At 42.9% G+C, this 18,579-nt stretch overlaps 1 protein-coding gene across 1 annotated transcript in view; it reads left to right on the plus strand.

Annotated features, from left to right (window-relative positions):
• Positions 1–69: 69 nt before the first annotated feature.
• Positions 70–18,579, plus strand: part of Kntc1 (kinetochore associated 1) — a 72,993-nt gene continuing 54,483 nt past the window's right edge. The window contains exons 1-16 of the mRNA XM_021163556.2: positions 70–153; positions 4,051–4,225; positions 5,877–5,997; positions 7,947–8,062; positions 8,833–8,911; positions 9,460–9,537; positions 10,774–10,808; positions 11,043–11,162; positions 12,845–12,938; positions 14,126–14,178; positions 14,422–14,537; positions 15,205–15,259; positions 16,124–16,222; positions 17,910–17,953; positions 18,058–18,123; positions 18,436–18,511. Coding sequence (XP_021019215.1) covers positions 4,097–4,225; positions 5,877–5,997; positions 7,947–8,062; positions 8,833–8,911; positions 9,460–9,537; positions 10,774–10,808; positions 11,043–11,162; positions 12,845–12,938; positions 14,126–14,178; positions 14,422–14,537; positions 15,205–15,259; positions 16,124–16,222; positions 17,910–17,953; positions 18,058–18,123; positions 18,436–18,511 — 1,281 coding nt within the window. The 5' untranslated portion in view covers positions 70–153; positions 4,051–4,096. The remainder of the gene's footprint in view (positions 154–4,050; positions 4,226–5,876; positions 5,998–7,946; positions 8,063–8,832; positions 8,912–9,459; positions 9,538–10,773; positions 10,809–11,042; positions 11,163–12,844; positions 12,939–14,125; positions 14,179–14,421; positions 14,538–15,204; positions 15,260–16,123; positions 16,223–17,909; positions 17,954–18,057; positions 18,124–18,435; positions 18,512–18,579) is intronic.

Here is an 18,579-nt window from a genome sequence, read left to right on the forward strand (position 1 = left end):
GCTCCGGCCTCCGTAAAAGGGGTTGAGCGCGGTATTCTCCCGCCAATTCAAATCAGTGGCAGGGAAGGTAAAATGAATAGGGGCGGTTGTGTCGGTCCGGAAGAAGTGTGAGATACTTGAGAATTCTCTTTTTAATTTCGCCAGCTGCTGCAGGTGAGACGTCAACCTTGCGGCTCGATGGGAGCGGGAGGCGTGTCAGGTGGAACCGACAGGGCGCTTCATTCTCTGGGTTTTATCGATCTCTAGATGATAGCGGGAGAAAAAAATTAGGATTCTAGACGGCAGGCCGTCTGAGTTTTCGTGGCTATAGCTTCATCGATTGTGTTTCATCTGATTCATGACCTTGTATTGGCTCCTCTGTTTTCTTCCCGCAGTCGGTGATGTCAAAAATCTCTGTGCTTATCACCTGTTTGCTTTCTCTTTCACGAGATAGAAAGTGTAGTCTTAAGCCGGGCAGTGGTGGCGCACGCCTTTAATCCCAGCCCAGCACTCGGGAGGCAGAGGCGGGCGGATTTCTGAGTTCGAGGACAGCCAGGGCTACACAGAGAAACCCTGTCTCGAAGAAAAAACAAACAAACAAACAAAACAAAAAACCCAAAAATACTTGACGCAGTGTTCAACCATTTTGTCGTTGTTGTTCCCTCAAGACTGTAAACCTCAGGGCTGGGAATGTTAAGTCAGTTGGTAGAGTGCTGGTCTAGCCTGTGGTCTGAGTCCAGACTCACAGAGCTTTATCCTGTCTTTGCCTCCCGAGTACTAGGTTAAAGGCCAGTCTGGCTCAGAACTCAGAGATCCACCTGCCTCTGCCTCCTGAGTGCTGGGATTTAAAGGCGTGTTATGTTCTTAGCAGGAGCTCTTTTCCTTTATTCATTACATTCCTAGCCCAAATGTTATCTGCTTCCAGATAGCATATTAGCAGACAATTCAAATAGAGTCCCAGGAACCATCAAAACCCAGAACAAGCAGGATGTGATGGCTCTTGACTGAAATCCCAGGAGTCTGGAGCTGAGGTAGGACGATCCTAAGTTCAAGTTAGGATCAAGACCTTTAGTTACACAGTGAGAGGCTGACTCAAAAGAAAAAGTTACTCAAAACAAACCAAACAAACAAACAACCCTTAAAGCCAGGCAGAGATGTCACATACCTTTAATCCCAGCACTCGGGTGGCAGAGGCAGAAGGATCTCTGAGTTTGTGGTCAGCCTGGTCCATACAGTGAGTTCCAGGCTACACACACACACAAAAACTCCTTCAAAACAGCCTTAGTTTTAGCTAACTCCAATATTCCCCTCCCACTCTGTGTGTGTGGACACGATCTTGCTATACAAGCTTGGACCAGACCAAGGTTCCCCCAATTTGAAATTATTCTTCTGTCTTTGCCTTTGGCATGCTGAGATTATGGGTGTTTGCCACGATGCCTGTCTACATTATGCTTCTACATGTATGCATATATTTTCTTTACATTCATTGTGTGTGTACATTCATAGGTCAGAGGATAACGTTCATGCAGTTCGTTCTTCAACTTTGTTGCTTCTTTTTTTAATTTTTAAATTTTGTGTTTTGAGTTTCTTTATGTAGCCTTAACTTTGTAGACCAGGCTGGCTTCAAACTCACAGAGATTTGCCAGCCTCTGCCTACTGAGTGCTGGGATTTAAAGGTGTGCACCACCACACCCGCCAACCGTGTGGATTCTTAATGGAATTCATATTGCCAGTCAGGTTTGGCATCAAACTTCACCCCCATAGCAACCATCTTGCCAGCCCTATATTACTACTTTAAAGATTAAAATTGGGGCTGGAAAGATAGCTCAGCGGTTAAGAGCACTGTCTTTCAGTGGACGAGGGTTCAATTCCCAGCATCCACGGGGTGGCTCACAACTGTCTGTGACTCCAGTTCCAGGGGATCTGATGCCCTCACACAGACATGCATGCAGGCAAAACATCAATGCACATAAAAAAAAAAGAAATTAGAAAATTGTAGCCACCAGTAGCCTGGGTTCCTGAAAGGAAAGTTCGGGATGGATGGGAAGGTCTCGAGAGAAATAACGAGCCAGGACCAAGTTCTCTGATCAAGGCTCAATGTTTAAAGAGCCAAAAGCCAAAAACTGTTCTTTCGTACACTGTAGTGTTCTTGAACTTGTAGGTCTCCTGTCTCCGTCTCCTGAGTGTTGGGATCATAGGCTTGCGATACTGTGCAGTGTTTATAATGTCTTAGAGATGAACATGCGTGCTAGACAAGTACATTCCTCTTCACTTTGTTTGCTGTGTTTTGAGACAGAATTTCTCCACTATGCAGCTTTGGCTATTGTACACTATATACAGCAGCTTGGCCTTAAACTCATAGAGACCCACCTGCCTCCCCACCCCACTCGCTGGGATTAAAGACAAGCACCTTCACGTGCAGCATCTCCTTTTAAAAAGGTTCTCTTCTATCGATGGCTGGTTTAGAACTCATTATGTAGTAAGGCCAGCCTTTAACCTTCGGATCATCCTGCCTCCATCTTTATTTTGTTGGTAAAACTCAAACCCAAGCTCTCTGGTGTGGTGAGGTCTTACTTCCACTGAGCTGTGTCCTCAGCTCCTCTCGCAAACTGGTTTTAAAAGGAAGATTTTACTTTTATTTGCGTCTGTGTGTATTTAGGTGCCTGTACCTGTGGAGTCAGAAGAGGTCATCAGGTCCCCTGGAATTGGAGTTATGCGTACTTGGGTGCTGGGAACTGAAGTTCGGTCCTACCGTAGAGCAGCAAGCACTTTTAACCACTGAGCCATCTGTGTCTCCTCCCTTTTCCTCAGATGTTAAGTTATCCAGAGTCACCTTCGTATTTTAGTCCGACTCTCTTCACAGAGGATATGAGTTATATTTGTTAATGAGATTGTTTAAAAAAAAAAAATCTCTTCTGTGTTTCAGGTGTAGTTTTTGATGAAGGTAGAAACCAACTCATGACAGGGTGGAGCCGGGATCGAGCGCTTTATCTGCCATGCACAAAACCTTGGGTCCCAACCCAGCAGCACAGAACAAACAGAAACCTAATGTACCCCTTGTTTGTTTGTTTTGAGACAAAGTTTCTCTTTGTAATCCTGTCTGTTTTGGAATTTGCTAGATAGACCAAGCTGGCCTCAAATTCACAGAGATCCACCTGTCTCTGCCTCCTACATACTGGGATTAAAAGTGTGCGCCATTATGCCAAAGTCTCATTTGAGGTAGTCTCAGAGAGTCCAGCCTGGTCTCCAACCCAAAAATGACATTGGACTTCAGATCCTTCTGTGTACAATCACAACTGGTTTATGCAGTGCTGGGGATTGAACCAAGGTTTTGTGCATGCTGGGCAAGCACTCTACCAACAGAGCTACAAGCCCCCCCCCCAAAAAAAAAAACCCCAAACTTATTTATTTATTGACTTGCCTATTTGCTTAGAGAATAGTATTGCAATATTAATGAGCTTTGAAATAGGGTCATGGCTTCTGAAAGATTATGGTTCTTCTCTTAGAACTCCTCCTCTTCTCAGTTCTTACTCAGTTTTTGTTATTCTCTTTGTTCTTTTAATTTATTATAAATTTTTTTGTAGGTTTTTTTTTTTTTGAGACAGGGATCCTCTGTGTAGTCCTGGCTGTCCTGAACTCAGAGATCCACTTGTCTCTGCCTTTGTCTCCCGAGTCTGGGATTAAAGGCATATACCACTACCAAATATGTGTTTATCCTGGGATAACCCAGTCTGACTTTAGGACCTGGATTTATTCTGATTAATGGTTTATTTCAAATGAAAACTTTGGCTAATCTAGATGTTGAGGCCAGGCAGTAGTACAAGCTCCAGGGTCTGTTAATAAGATCAGACTGACTTGTGTGTAAGAAAACTCAATATTCTCTGGTGATAATCATAATAATTGTCCGTTTGTTTCACTGAGCCAAAACGTGTGACAACCCCAGATAAAGCATTGAAGACAACGTTAGGTCTTTTAATTTATTAGTACTAAGTTTTGGGTTTTCTTCTTTGAGTAGACTTTATTTCCTAAAGAACTAAGTTCTATGCACAAAAACAATTTGGTCTGTTCCAGGAAAGATAGTGGTTCCTTCCTTCTTCTGAAAGACAATCTCAGAAACATGTGGAACAATATTGAGCTGCTAACAAACGATGACACTGGAAGTGGATGCCTGAGTGTTGGCTCAAGAAAAGAAAATGTGACTGCATTGTACCAGGCCGACTTGCTTGGGAAGATCTCCTCTGAGAAGGTGATGGTTTCATACTGACTTACAGTCCAGGTTCAGTCCCAGACTGTAGGAGATCGGCGTCCCCATTCACCTGTGTCTTCTTAGGAGCAGTGTTTCCAAAGATGAACCCTTCCTGATGCCTTGATGGCTAGCATTGGATGTAAACTGAATTGGACCCGGTGGGTTGTGTCTGTAATCCAGTATCTAGAGGGTGAGGCAGGTGGATGACTGGGAGTTAAGAGTCCAAAGCCAGTCTGAATAATGTAATGAGTCTAGGCCAATTAAGGCCACGTTGACCAGCCACTATCTGAAAGCTAAAACAAAAACACCACCCCAAGGGGATAGTATATAAGTTGATATAAAGAATTACCTCCTTGGAACTTTGTCACAAAAAAACCCAAAAATAAACTAAGGAAGAAAAAAAGAATTACCTGCTGTCTGTTTGGGACATAAGACATTCCCAGTAGAGTTGAACATTAGGGCTCTCTCCTGTGGTGGGTTGCCTAATACTGCTGGTATTCCAATGTTAATTTGGGTCTCCCAGAATTGTTTGCATGAGAGAACTGGCACAAAGGAGGGACCCAGTCATCCCCTCTCCCCTCAGATAGTTGTGATTGGTGAATAAAAATGCCACCAGCCAATAACTGGAAAGAACAGACAGATGGGGTCTTTGGAATTTCCTGGGCTTGGGACTGAGAGGGAGGAGAGGAGAGAGATAGCATCCTGCCAGGAGAGGTAGAGGAGAGTGGATGCCACTTGGAGGAGCCAGGAGAGTGTGGCTCAGAGGAGAGGTGGATTAACCGTATGGAGGTCAGGAAGTGACCCAGCTATTGCACTGTTTAAGGCATATCAAAATATAAAGGCTGTGTGTGGGTCTTTCATTCAGGAACATACACCCTGGAGGTGGGTAGCAAACACACCACCAGGATTTAGTAGTAAAATATTACTTCAACTCCCTCCCTGGCCCAGGCTGTCCCTTTACAGAGTGACATGCTCTTGTGGCTGGTCGTTAAGAGTCCTGTGTTTCCGAGTTCTCCGCCTATTTCCCAAAATTTGAAAATAGTGACTTACCCAGGTTTACAGAAGTAGCAAGGAGAGTTTATTCAAAGCAAAGTGATAAAAAAGACTAGAGTGTACTGCAAGAAAGGTTACTCAAGCGAGACAGTGCTGGTGTACGCCTTTAATCCCAGCACTTGGGAGGCAGAGGCAGGCAGATTTCTGAGTTTGAGGCCAGCCTGGTCTACAGAGTGAGCTCCAGGACAGCCAGGGCTATACAGAGAAACCCTGACTGGAAGAAACCAAAAAAAAAAAAAGAAAGGAAGGAAGGAAGGAAGGTTACTTATGGCCTCTCTTGTTTGGGGCTTCCTTTTATGAGGTTCAAGAGGAAGAATTTGGTTGCTAAGGGAGTGTAGGCAGTTCTCCATTTTGAGAGACAGAATAGGTTGTATAATCATTTATATCCTTTTCAATGATTCATCTGATTTTAATCATGTGCATCGCAGGATAGTTCATCATGTATTTGGTATGTAAAATATACACCTTAGTTCCTTGTCCGGGATCTGAAAGCACACAGGTGGCATGCCGCCACACCTGGCCTCATGACAGTACTATTGAGGATCATGACGCTTATCTGAAGTCATTTTACTGTTGGTCATACTTTCCGCTCCCACAGACCTCACTGAGTCCGAAGATCCAAGCATTCAGCTTAAGCCATGGATTTATAATCGTTGCAGACCAGTCAGTGATATTGCTTGACAGTATATGCAGATCACTCCAGTTGTTTCTTATCTTTGGTAAGTCTGACAGTGAAATACCCGAGAGTCAGTGAGGGTTGAGACTGATTTCTTTCTTTTTTTTGTTTTTGTTTTTTCAAGACAGGGTTTCCATGTGTAGCCCTGGCTGTCCTGGAACTCACTCTGTAGACCAGGCTGGCCTCGAACTCAGAAATCTGCCTGCCTCTGCCTCCTGAGTGCTGGGCTTAAAGGCGTGCACCACCATGCCCGGCTCTGATTCTGATTTCTATGGGCCCTGTTTTCTTTTTTTTTTTTTTTTTGGTTTTTTGAGACAGGGTTTCTCTGTGTAGCCCTGGCTGTCCTGGCACTCACTTTGTAGACCAGGCTGGCCTCGAACTCAGAAATCCACCTGCCTCTGCCTCCCGAGTGCTGGGATTAAAGGCGTGCACCACCACGCCCGGCTGGGCCCTGTTTTCTTTAATCCATTTTTTATAAGAATTGGTTTGTGGTCTAGCACGCCTCAAACAGCCTTTCCTCCCAGTTACATATTTGAATCCTAATGTTTGAGCTCATTTGTGTTCAAGTTCCTAATCTTGTACGTGTTTTGTGTTTGTGCACGTGAGGAGGGTAGATTGCCAAGTTCCTATTAGTTCTAGGATAGATCACAGTGAATAATCTTTTAGAATACATGTGTAAAATAATTGTCTGAGTTAACATGGATTTAATAATGAATTTGATTGTGGTGTGAAATCCCAGCACTTTGGAAGTTGAGGCTGGAGAAATGGGAGTTAGAGGCTAGTTAGAGGCTATATACCAAGTTTCAAGGTCAGCCTAGGTTATGTAGTAATACCGTATCTTTAAACAAATTCTTTAAAGAGCTGGAGAGATAGCTCAGCTGTTAAGACCACTGGCTACTCTTGCAGAGGACCTGGGTTTGGTTTCCATCACTTAGGGACTCATAATTTCAGTTCCAGGGATCTGATGCCCTCCACAGACACAGACATAACATTTAGGCAAAATACACATAAAATAAAAGTAAGTACATCTTTTAAAAAAAGAGTCACAGTTTTTTTCTCCCAGAGACAGGGTTTCTCTGTATCCCTACCTGTCCAGGAATTCGCTCTGTAGACCGGGCTGGCCACAAACTCACAGAGATCCTCTGCCCACTAGGGCCGGCTCAAGAGTCACAATTTAAAATCGAAATGATTTCTTTTGTTTGTTTGTTTGTTTTTCTTCGAGACAGGGTTTCTTTGTGTAGCTCTGGCTGTCCTGGAACTCATTCTGTAGACCAGGCTGACTTCAAACTCAGAAATCCGCCTGCCTCTGCCTCCCGAGTGCTGGGATTAAGGGCGTGTGGCACCACGCCAGCTCTTTAGTCCCTTAGTCGTTATTTTGGTACCACTGCTCTGCTTCGAAATGACTTTTTTTTTTTTTTTTTTTTTGGTTTCTCGAGACAGGGTTTCTCTGTGTAGCCTTGGCTGTCCTGGAACTTACTCTGTAGACCAGGCTGGCCTCGAACTCAGAAATCCGCCTGCCTCTGCCTCCTGAGTGCTGGGCTTAAAGGCGTGAGCCACCATGCCCGGCTTCGAAATGACTTTTAAGTGATGATGCTGAAATGAAGTGAAAATACTTTGAAAGCTTTCTCGCCTTGTTGTTTTGTTGGTGCTGGTGATCTTTTTGTTTTAGGCAAGCTCATTTTATTTAACCTAGGTTGCCTTTAAACTCGTGGGTTTTCTTAAGCCTTTAATCCAGGTGGAGGCAGGTAGGTGGATCTCTTAGTTTGAGGCCAGCCTGATCTACAGAGGGAGTTCCAGGACAGCTGGGACTACACAGAGAAACCCTTTCACTCCTCCTGTCTGCTGCCCATATGTTGGTTATGGGCATACACCACCATGTCCCGGCATGGGTTGATATACGTTATTGACTTTTTTGGTGTGAAAATGTGCACTTTTTCAATCAAAATTAAGGATTACTGAAAGACACTTGTAAGTTGGATTTGAAATTTTCAGATACTGACGTGGATGTGGTCGGCCTGTGTCAAGAAGGAAAGTTTCTCTTTGTGGGGGAGAGAAGTGGCAACTTCCACCTTATCTACGTCACATCGAAGCAAACGCTGTTCACCAAGGTAAGTCCCTGCTTCCCTTTTAGACAGCAAGTCCAGAGCATTCACTTAGCCTGCGTTGTCCTGCTTCCCTTTTTTTTTTTTTTTTAAGATTTATTTATTATTATAAGTAAGTACACTGTAGCTGTCTTCAGACACTCCAGAAGAGGGCGTCAGGTCTCATTACAGATAGTGTGAGCCACCATGTGGTTGCTGGGATTTGAACTCTGGACCTTCAGAAGAGCAGTCGGGTGCTCTTACCCACTGAGCCATCTCACCAGCCCCCTGCTTCCCTTTTAGATAGCAAGTCCAGAGCATTCACTTAGCCTGTGTTGTAATGTTAAAAATAAATAAATAAATAAATAAATCTGTTAGGTTGAATTTAAGGATCAGACTGCAAAAACATACGGAGTCATTTCAAAAGTGAGACGTGTTGCTCTAGAGACACTGCGCATGCTCGTCTGCAGTTTTTCATTGTCTAGCTGAAGTGCTTAGGTACCACAGTTCTCAATCAGTGGGTCTCAGACCCCTTGGGTTGCTATCAACTCTCCTGCATATCAGACGGTTCATAACTGAGTCAGGATTACAGCTATGAAGTAGCAATGAAATGATGTCACCACAGCCCGTGGGACTGTTTGAAAGTGTCACAGCGTTAGGAAGGTTGAGAACTGCCGATTGAGGCTGTGCTCTGTTGTTGCTGATGCTAGTGGGTGAGTCGGGTGTAGACAGCAAACTCCCCACTTGCTGTTGTCTATCACAGTTGACCTTGCTATCTGCGATTCGTTTGCAATTAGGCTTTTGTGGAGAAAGCTTTGGACGAGCGTCAGCGAACATACCAGAATCTCATTATTGAGAAAGATGGTTCAAATGAAGGTAAGTTGCTTTGATTTTTCTTTTTCTTTTTCCTTTTCCTTTCCCTTTTTTCTTTTCTTTTCTTTTCTTTTTTTTTTTGCACAGTTTTTGATGGGTACCCAATCAAGTATTCACGTTTATGTTTAATAAATAGTGTAAATTAATCGCTGTGCTACTAAATCATGGTAAATTTTCTGTAAATACAATTAATGTAAGAAAGAATCTTTGTTTGTTCCCTTGTTTTCTTTTTGAGACTGGCCTGAAATTCACTCAATACGCCAGGCTGCCCTTAAGAGGCCCGCCAGCCCCGCCTCCCACTGGGGGAGACTACTCTCCTGCTCACTAGTAGGGGTCAGAGGTCACTAGTAGGGGTCAGAGGACCATTGTGGGACTTGATTCTCTCTCTGAGCCATGCGGGTCTCAGGTTGTCGAGCTTGGCAACCTGAATCTTTGCCTGTCGACCTGTCTCCCCAGTCCTGGTGAGAGATTTTAGAGCGGTTCCCAGTATTGCTTTGGATCTCCTACTCACCTGCCTTCTCTAGAAACTGGTTTTGATCTTATTTTTCCAGGTACCTATTATATGTTGCTTCTAACGAACAATGGATTTTTTTATATTACAAACCTCCAGCTTTCACAAATTGAACAGGGTAAAGTATTGTTTGTTTATTGATTTGTGACAGGGTTTATTGGTTTTCAAGTAAGTCTTCAAATATTTTTTTAAGAAATTTAGTTGTATAATACTGGGTATACTTAGACATATTCAGAGTTCACTTAACTCTTCTGTGCTAAAGCTGTGGTAGAATGGGAAAACATCTCGTTCCCTTACAGCCTTCTAGCAGCTTATAGCCTAATTGGAAGGAAAAGACAGCAGTGATCAATGGCTTTTTGTAATACTGAAGGTCAGACTCAGGATCTAGTGCATACCAAGGAAGTGCTCTACCACGAACGCCATCCATGAGTTCAAATCCCCAGCAACTATGTAAAAAGCTGGCAGAGCTATGCGTCTGCCTGTAACTAACTGGAGGTGATTCCTCAGTGTGTGCTGGCCAGCCAGCATGGCTGAAACAGTTTCTGGTTCAGTGAGCAATCCTGTCTCAAGGCAGTAAAGCAGAGACCAAAACAGTAGAGGCAGACAACCAAAATCCTGTTCTGTCCTCTGCACGTGTGAGGAATGGTGCACGTGACCCTACACTACCATGCATTTGTCTTACACAATAAACACGCAATGCAGAGTAGCCATCAGTAGTAATCCAGGGGTATGGACTGTCAGTCTCACTGAGTCAGGTAAAACTGAGGAGTTTGTTTTGACAAACCTTACTAACATCTATTGCATGCTAGGGGCATGATAGGGCCCCTGTGTGTGATTATGTTTTAAGATATATCAATTTGATGGTGGATGGAGCTCATGTTTTTAGTCCCACTTCTGACAGGCAAGAATACCTCTGTGAGTTCCAGGCCAGTCTGGTCTACATAGTTCCAGGACAGCCAGGGCTACATAGAGATCCTGTCTCAAACAGGAAAACATTTAAGATACACGAATTGTTATAGTTACTGCAGGATCCAGACAGGTAGAAGAGGTGTTCCAAGCCTGAATGGGAAATGGGAAATGCTTTACATTTGAGTGGCTTGGGTGGTGGGGGTGGCATAGAGGCCCTTGATAAGCCTCTGTGCATAAGCTGCGCCAATGCCTTGTGCACAGTAGGGACTCACAGGGACTAGTCTTGCTTAGAAAGAGTAGCTTGCTGATCCTGACTTGTGCTCTTTGGCTTAGGATACATTCATTTCACTTTAACTTAAAGGCAGACAAGTCTTATTTTTAGTTTCTATAAACCTGTAGATTGATACTATGTTTAGATGGCTCTTTTTTCTTTCCTTTAATGAAGCCATTGAGAATACAGACTTGGATTCAGCCAAGAAGGTAAGCAAAGAAAATCATATTGCCTTTTTAAAATTTCTACTTACTATGAATGTAGAGGCTGTTTTTGTGATTAATCATTGTACTGGCTGATGGTATAGGATCTGCTACAGTCTAACACTTAAGTAACGTTTCTGTTTAAAAACATAGATGATGGATTTAAACAGCTTCTTATGGTTTTTCTTGGGCATATATATATATATGTATTATTCTAATTTTTTTTAATAAATTTTGCAGTTACAAGGACAATTCAAATGTAATTTTATTTCTACTGAAAATTACCACAGTTTTGGTTGTCTCAGTCTTGTGGCATCTCAATCTGGAACATTTGCAAGTAAAACTTCTGTGATAATTGGGGTAATTCTTTTTATTTATTTATTTATTTATTTATTTTTGTGGGAAATGTTTCTTTCTAGTTAAAGTACAAATTAATTTGTAATGTGACAAGAACAGAAATAAAGGCTAGAGGCTGGATGGTTAAGAGTCCTTGCTGCCATTGAGGAACACCAGAGATTGGTCCCCAGCACCCAAGTAGTGCTGGTCACAAATACCCGTGACTGAGCTCCAGAAGATCTGCTGCCCTCTTGTGGCCCATGGGGACCTGCACACACATGCACATACACACTCCCATAAATCATGTAAAATGAAACAAGCCAGGCATGCTGGCACACAACTCTAATCCCATCACCCTGTCTCAAAAAAATGGGGGTGGGGAGGACATTACAAAATTGTGATTATAAAATTGACTAAGAAACCTTTTCTGGGTTAGATCATCGGTGTTGGTTTTCACTAGTCTACCCCTGAAATTTTCTTCTCTTTTTTTCACTAGTCTGTCCCCAAAATTTTCTTCTCTTTTCTTTTGTTTTCTGAATCAGGGTCTCACTATATAGCCCTGACTGTCCTTAAATTCAGAGATCTGCCTGCCTCTGCCTCTCTTATGCTGGGTTTAAAGGTGAGCCCCTCTGGGCTGGCCACTTCGTTTTCATCAGGCAGAGTTTTGTTCCTTTGTTCAGCATTTCTCTCAGCTTAGAAACCACAGAAAAAGAAACCGAAAAAGGCTCCATAGTGAGAGCAGCAACCATAACTGTGGCTCTAAACTCTAATGGCAGACTCAAGTCTGAGCACATAGCTCTCTCATAGCACTGTGCAGGTATTGCATTGTGGGTGATCATGAAAGGTCTACTGGGAGATCCTCCTGCTTCCACCTTCTCTGCATTGGGATGAATGACGTGCACCACCAGGCACAGCTTCTCTCTCTTTGTTTCTTTTCCTTTTTTGATAAACAAAAGGCTATGCTTACCATGTTGGGAGAGGTTCTTTTTCTTTAGGGCGAGATATTTGAGTATGTACTCAGATATTCAAGTGATAACAAGGAATTGCGAATACCTCATTTTCCTTCCCAGTCTGGTCTTCATTTATTTGTTTGTTTGTTTATGCGTGTGTGTGTGTGTGTGTTTGTGTGCGTGTGTGTGTTATAAGAGTTTTGGGTGGCTGCAGAAGCTCTATCAGAGTCAGATTCCTTGGAGTAGAGATAGCGGCAACTGTGAAACACTAGTAGTGGATGGTCCCAAACAAACTCAGGTCCTCTGGCAGAACGGCAAGCTCTCTTAACCACTGAACCATGTCTTTAGTCCCTCCAGTCAGTCTTTAAGCTGAAAGAGAAACAGATGCAAGCTCCTATGTGCCACGTGATAGGGGCCATGCCTGCAAACCTAGCTTGCAAAACCGTCCAGGTAGGAGGCTCACACGGGAGGATCTTAAGTGAGGCCACCCTGGGCAACAGCAGGACACTGCCTGTGAATGAATGAAATACAAGTGACTGGAGATAAAGCTTAGTAGTAGAGTAGTACTCACTCAGCTTAACAAAGCCCTGGGGGCTCATGTGCCAGCATCCTTCCAGGGGAACACGCACACACACACACACACACACACATGTGCTTGAGCTGAGGATGTGTACAGCTTATGTGTATCTGCTTTGTGCGGCTCCTGGACGGTTTGGGTTTAAGATTTCCAACTGATGGTCTGTTTCACTTTTCCAGGGAACTGGTAGTTGTGCATTCTCAAAATGGGAACCCGATTCTACCAAGAACGAAATGTCTCTTAAGAACTTTGTGGGCACAGACATTATTAAAGGTAATGATAAACCACTGTTGCACTCTGAAATGTCCCAGACTGGGCTCAAATTTGCTGTGTAGCTGAGGCTGACCTTGAACTTCTGATCCTCCAGCACAGTAGAATGGTAGCACTGGTTTGCGCTGCTATAGGTGATGTGTGTGCTTCGTAGGATTAAAGGGTGTGTCTGTGTTGTCAGTTTGCAAACAAACTCGGGTCCTCTGGCCGAACAAGATCTCTTAACCACAACTGAGTGGAGGTCAGAGGAGAGTAGCTCTCAGTTATAACTCTGTCTGCTATATGGGTTCTGGGGATTGATCGCAGCTTGTCAGACTTGGCGGCAACAGCCCTTTACCCCTGAACCATCTTGCGGTGCTTTGGTCCATTTTTCTTTAAGTTCCATCTGCTTGGTTTGTCCATTGCACGCACACACTTGGTTACTTTACTGTATGTGCATGCAGAGACCAGAGGCTCCCTGGGCATTGGCTCTCTCCTTTCAGTGTGTTGGTCCTGAGGGTTGGGCTCAGCTTCTCAGGTGTGGCAAGCGCTTTTATGCACTGATCCACCTTGCCCACCCTGATTTTGAATGGTTGTTGTTGTTGTTGTTTGAGATGACTCTTACTATAGTCTAGGCTGATTACAGTAGCCCAGACTTGCCTCAAATCTGAGCATATCTCCTGTGTGATTTTCCATAATGCTGAGAGTACAGGTACAAGCTACTTTTCTAAGCACAGGCCATTTTGTTATCACCCTGCAACAAGCCAGATTCATTTGCTGACTTCTACCCATGTTTGTGACGTGTTCAGTCATTACCTTTGGAGAGGCTTTGTATTTCTTTTTTAAAGATTTATTTATTTATTATATGTGAGTACACTGTAGCTGACTTCACACACTCCAAAGAGGGCATCACATCTCATTACGGATGGTTATGAGCCACCATATGGTTGCTGGGATTTGAACTCAGGACTTCCGAAGAGCAGTCGGTGCTCTTAACCTCTGTGCTATCTCTCCAGCCTAAGGCTTTGCATTTTATTTGTCACTTTGAAACAAGAACAACAGTAACGAAAGTCAAAATTGAGGCAGGAGTAGATGAAAATGTGGCCATTTAAATGTTGTTCTGCCCTTTCATGAAGCCATGAATTTACAGTTAAAACAGGGTCCTGCATGAGATGAAATAAAACCCTCAGACATCTCCCTTTCTCTTTCAGGTGCAAAGTCCTTTCAGCTGGTCGACAGCCTACTTTTTGTGCTGGATACTGATGTACGTTTCTGAGGCTTCTTTAGTGGTTCATTTACTACGTCCTTTTTTTTTGTTCTTTGAGCCTTTGTGCTAGGGACTCAGCTCCCAGTCTCCCACCTGATAATACATTTAGGTGGTAGACAAGGACGTTAGCTGGGTGCATGACTATCTGTGTGCTGTGCTTCATCTCAGTGTGCACCAAGAAACGAAGCCTGACGTTTGCCTTCTAAATCATAGATGTCTAAATGGGTGTCTTTCCTGTAGAATGTGCTGAGCTTGTGGGATGTTTACACTCTCACTCCTGTGTGGAACTGGCCCTCTCTTCCCATAGAGCAGTTTGTCCTCACGACAGAAGCGGATTCTCCCTCATCCGTTACCTGGTATGTTGGGGGTCTAGTTAGTAGTGATTTCCATAGCCCCAAGTGTCTGTCTGGGTTGGTTCAAATAATTTACTACATCTGAGTCTGTCTGGCAGAGGAAGGACCGATTCATTATTTGCCAGTTTCTATTTGGCACAAATAGATACTATAATGTGAGCGTCTACGGAATGATGGTAGAAACAGAATCTGGGATGTGTACATGTGAAACAGAGTCCGTGGTCTTCTCTGAATGTGTTTTGACCTTTCTGTGAGAATATCACTTTATGTAAGTTCATACTTAGAAACATGCATGGTGGGCTGGAGAGATGGCTCAGCAGTTAAGAGCACTGACTGCTCTTCTGAAGGTCCTGAGTTCAAATCCCAGAAGCCACATGGTGGCTCACAACCATCCATAACAAGATCTGACTCCCTCTTCTGGAGTGTCTGAAGACAGCTACAGTGAACATACATTGAATAAGTGAATAAATCTTTTTTTTTTTTTTTGGTTTTTCGAGATAGAGTTTCTCTGTGCAGCCCTGGCTGTCCTGGAACTCACTCTGTAGACCAGGCTGGCCTCGAACTCAGAAATCCACCACTGCCCGGCTGTAAATAAATCTTTAAAAAAAAAAAAAAAAAAAAAAAAAGAAGCATGCATGGCTTTTTAACTTGAGTTTTTCTTCTCTTTTAGGCAAGGAATTACAAATCTCAAATTAGTCACCCTGACAGCAACAACGAAGGAGAAGGTACTGGGGGACTTTACACTACATTTGTATGTTTTATGAATTGGAAGTCAGGATTACTAGCCAGTTAATGCTCATAGCATGCTAAATTGTAGCTCACGTAGACTTCGATAAACAAGAATTAATGTGCAAAGCCCAGCTTTCAAAGAATGGATGAAAATCTTGGCTCTTCATTTCAAACAGAACATTTTAGGAACCAAAGATAAGCCCAGCAGTGGTACTCAGGAGACAGAGGCAGATGGATCTCTGTGAGTTTTAGGTCATCCTGGTCCACAGAGCTACACAGAGAAACCCTGTCTCTGGGGAAAAAAAAAAAAATTAAAGAACTTATTTGAGCAAGGTGTGGTATCTCACGACTGTAGTTCTAGCATTCAGGAGGCTGAAACCGAAGGCCATGAGTTCAAGGCTCTCCTGGGTTGTATAGCAAGTCCCTGTGTCAAAAAGGCAAGGGCTGGAGATGAAAGAGTAGTGTGTGCAAGGCACTAAAATTAGCCTCCAGTGCTGAAAGAAGAAGGAAAGCAAAGGGCAGAGAAGGGGAAAAGGAAAAGCAATAGAAAGGAAGGGTGGGGACAGAAGAAAAGGCGTCGGCTAGGTGGGATGTTGTGAAGGTGCAGCGCTCCTGGAGTGGAGGTGGGGCATTCTGCGAATGTTTTCATTCAGCATGGCAGGTGGACTAGAGCATCGCCTTCTTATGGTTTAAGAACACAGTTTTGTGGGTGGCATTTATATGATAGCAGTGGCAGGCCTACTTGCGTAGTAAGAGTGCTGCAGTTACTTGTGTTTGGCTTTGTACAAGATGGGTTAATAGATGTCTTGACGGGGAAGTGCTAACTTGTGCTGATGGGTTTATATTTTTATTTCTCATAGATGAGAAGCCTCATCATTTACTCTCTGCCTTCGATGGAAACACTGTACTCCTTGGAAGTATCTAGTGTTTCTTCTTTAGTCCAAACAGGAATCAGCACGGTATGTTTACTCATTTTCACAAGTAAGAGAAGCGGGCGTGGAACTTAGTGCCTTATACTCATTACTAACACATACTCAAGAGACCCAGCCGAGTCTTCATAGAAATTAAGATAAAACTTCATCTGCTATTCATCTGTTTTGTTTTGTTTTGTTTTCCTTTCACATTGGCTTATTTATTTTCACAATGCCACAAAGAAATCCCAAATCTTTACAATTCTTTACTTGCTTCTCATTTTTTAAAAAAGAAAAGCCCTAAATATCAAATCATGTTTTTTTTTGTTTTTTTTTTTTGAGACAGGGCTTCTCTTTGTAACCCTGGCTGTCCTGGAACTCACTCTGTAGACCAGGCTGGCCTCAAACTCAGAAATTGGCCTGCCTCTGCCTCCCAAGTGCTGGGATTAAAGGCATGCACCACCACGCCCGGCCGCAAATCATGTTTTAAAAAAATTTAACTGAATTATTTAAGTTATGACAATGATAGAATGTGCCAGTCAATCAAACGTCCAAACTACTAAAGCTCTGAAGTAAGAATGAACCATGACTGGAGCTCACCCCATTGCACAGCTGTTCAGGCTGAGCAGCTATCACGAATGTGAGTGCACAGCCAATGCCACTCACACACGTGTAGAAAGCGCGTGTTCTCTACATCTGACATGCTGAGGTAAAAGCCAGGTTTTTCCAACTTTTTAATTAATGCAGAAAACCTTCCATAATAGCAACTGTGTTGAAAACTCCAGTAAAATTAGCCAGCCTGCTGATATGTTGTAATCTTCTGATTAATAGAGCACATACATTTTTAACTATACAATTTATAAGCAACTAATAAACTTTGAAATGTTAGTAATATAATAAAGTTATAAATAGTTTGCCATCTCCTTTCCCTTATTTATTTTTATATTCATGCGTCTCATTTATCTGTCTAGTAGACTATTAAATTCTGGATTTAAATATGACTAAGCATAAAATAAAACAGAGATGAGGGTGAATGTCTAAGCCCGTAAAAGCTATTAACTTGGAAACAAATTCAACCTAAGGCATACATGGAGAAAGTTGGATTTGACATTGGGTCCTTCATAGTTTGACCTGTCAAGTATACATGAACATCCATGGCTCAAATTATGAATGTCTATGTGCCATAAAGCTAACTGCATCACAAATGGAATGTCCACTACTTGAAGAAACGCCCCTCTGATGTTAAAACTTTGCAAGCTGTAGTCTGAAGTAGTAGGCAACCATATTAGCAAGGTTTTAAGATCTAGTCAATATATACATATATATGGAACTTTCCATTTAAATTACAGTGTCTATTGACAAAAGAACCTAGGCTAGCAGTGCTACGATCCTAGTCAAAAGGGTAACCATCCATCAGTTTTCTTCTGTTAGTCACTAGACTATCTTCCTGCTATCTGAAGATCACAGTAGAGTCCACTTTAGGCTGTAAGAGGCATTGCCTCAGTGCACTCAGTGTATGTCCAGTGGTCAAGCTGCTCTCAGCATCTAAGAGTCAGGTGGCATCACCATCAAGTCACCACTGCATTTCCTTTCCTCAGTGCTTGAGGGGTTTCCTAGTGATTTTAAGATCAATTGATGGATAATTTTTGCCAGAAGTATTTTTTTTTCTAATAATTATAAAGTACTTGGTGGCTTCTACATTTGGGTTTTAATCATGTTTTTGTTCTGATTATAGGACACTATATATCTTCTGGAAGGAATTCACAAAAATGATCCTAAGTAGGTCATGCTTTGTTTTCTCTGATAATTCCTACATAGCTAACTTAGAATTTACTCATGAATACTGCATGACAGAGCTACTCACAATGTAATTTTTTTTTCAGCCTATGTGAAGACTCTGTGTCTGACTTAGTACTTAGGTACCTCACAGAGGTGTTACCAGAAAACAGGTAAATTGTCTTTTTTTTGTTAGGTTAGTTTTTTTGTTTTTTGTTTTGTTTATTTGTTTGTTTGTTTGTTTGTTTTTCTGAGACAGGGTTTCTCTGTATAGCCCTGACTGTCTTGGAACTCACTTTGTAGACCAGGCTGGCCTCGAACTCAGAAATCCCCCTGCCTCTGCCTCCAGAGTGCTGGGATTAAAGGTGTGCACCACCATGCCCGGCTAACTTGTCATATTTTTAAAGCATTATTTGCCCTTTAATGAGAAACCTAAAGTCCCTGATGGATCGGGCATCTGGTGAAATTTCTTCTCCACTCTTCAGACTGAGCCGGTTACTTCACAAGCACAGATTTGCCGAAGCCGAGAGCTTTGCCATTCAGTTCGGACTGGATGTTGAGGTAAGCATCCAAGCATCCATTTGTTCTATTGTTCTCGGGCAGACATCTCTTGGTTTGCTAGAGGCTGA

This window comes from Mus caroli, unplaced genomic scaffold (genome assembly GCF_978045245.1).
Source record: "Mus caroli unplaced genomic scaffold, Mus_caroli_1 scaffold_4, whole genome shotgun sequence".
Classification (NCBI taxonomy): Eukaryota; Metazoa; Chordata; class Mammalia; order Rodentia; family Muridae; genus Mus; species Mus caroli.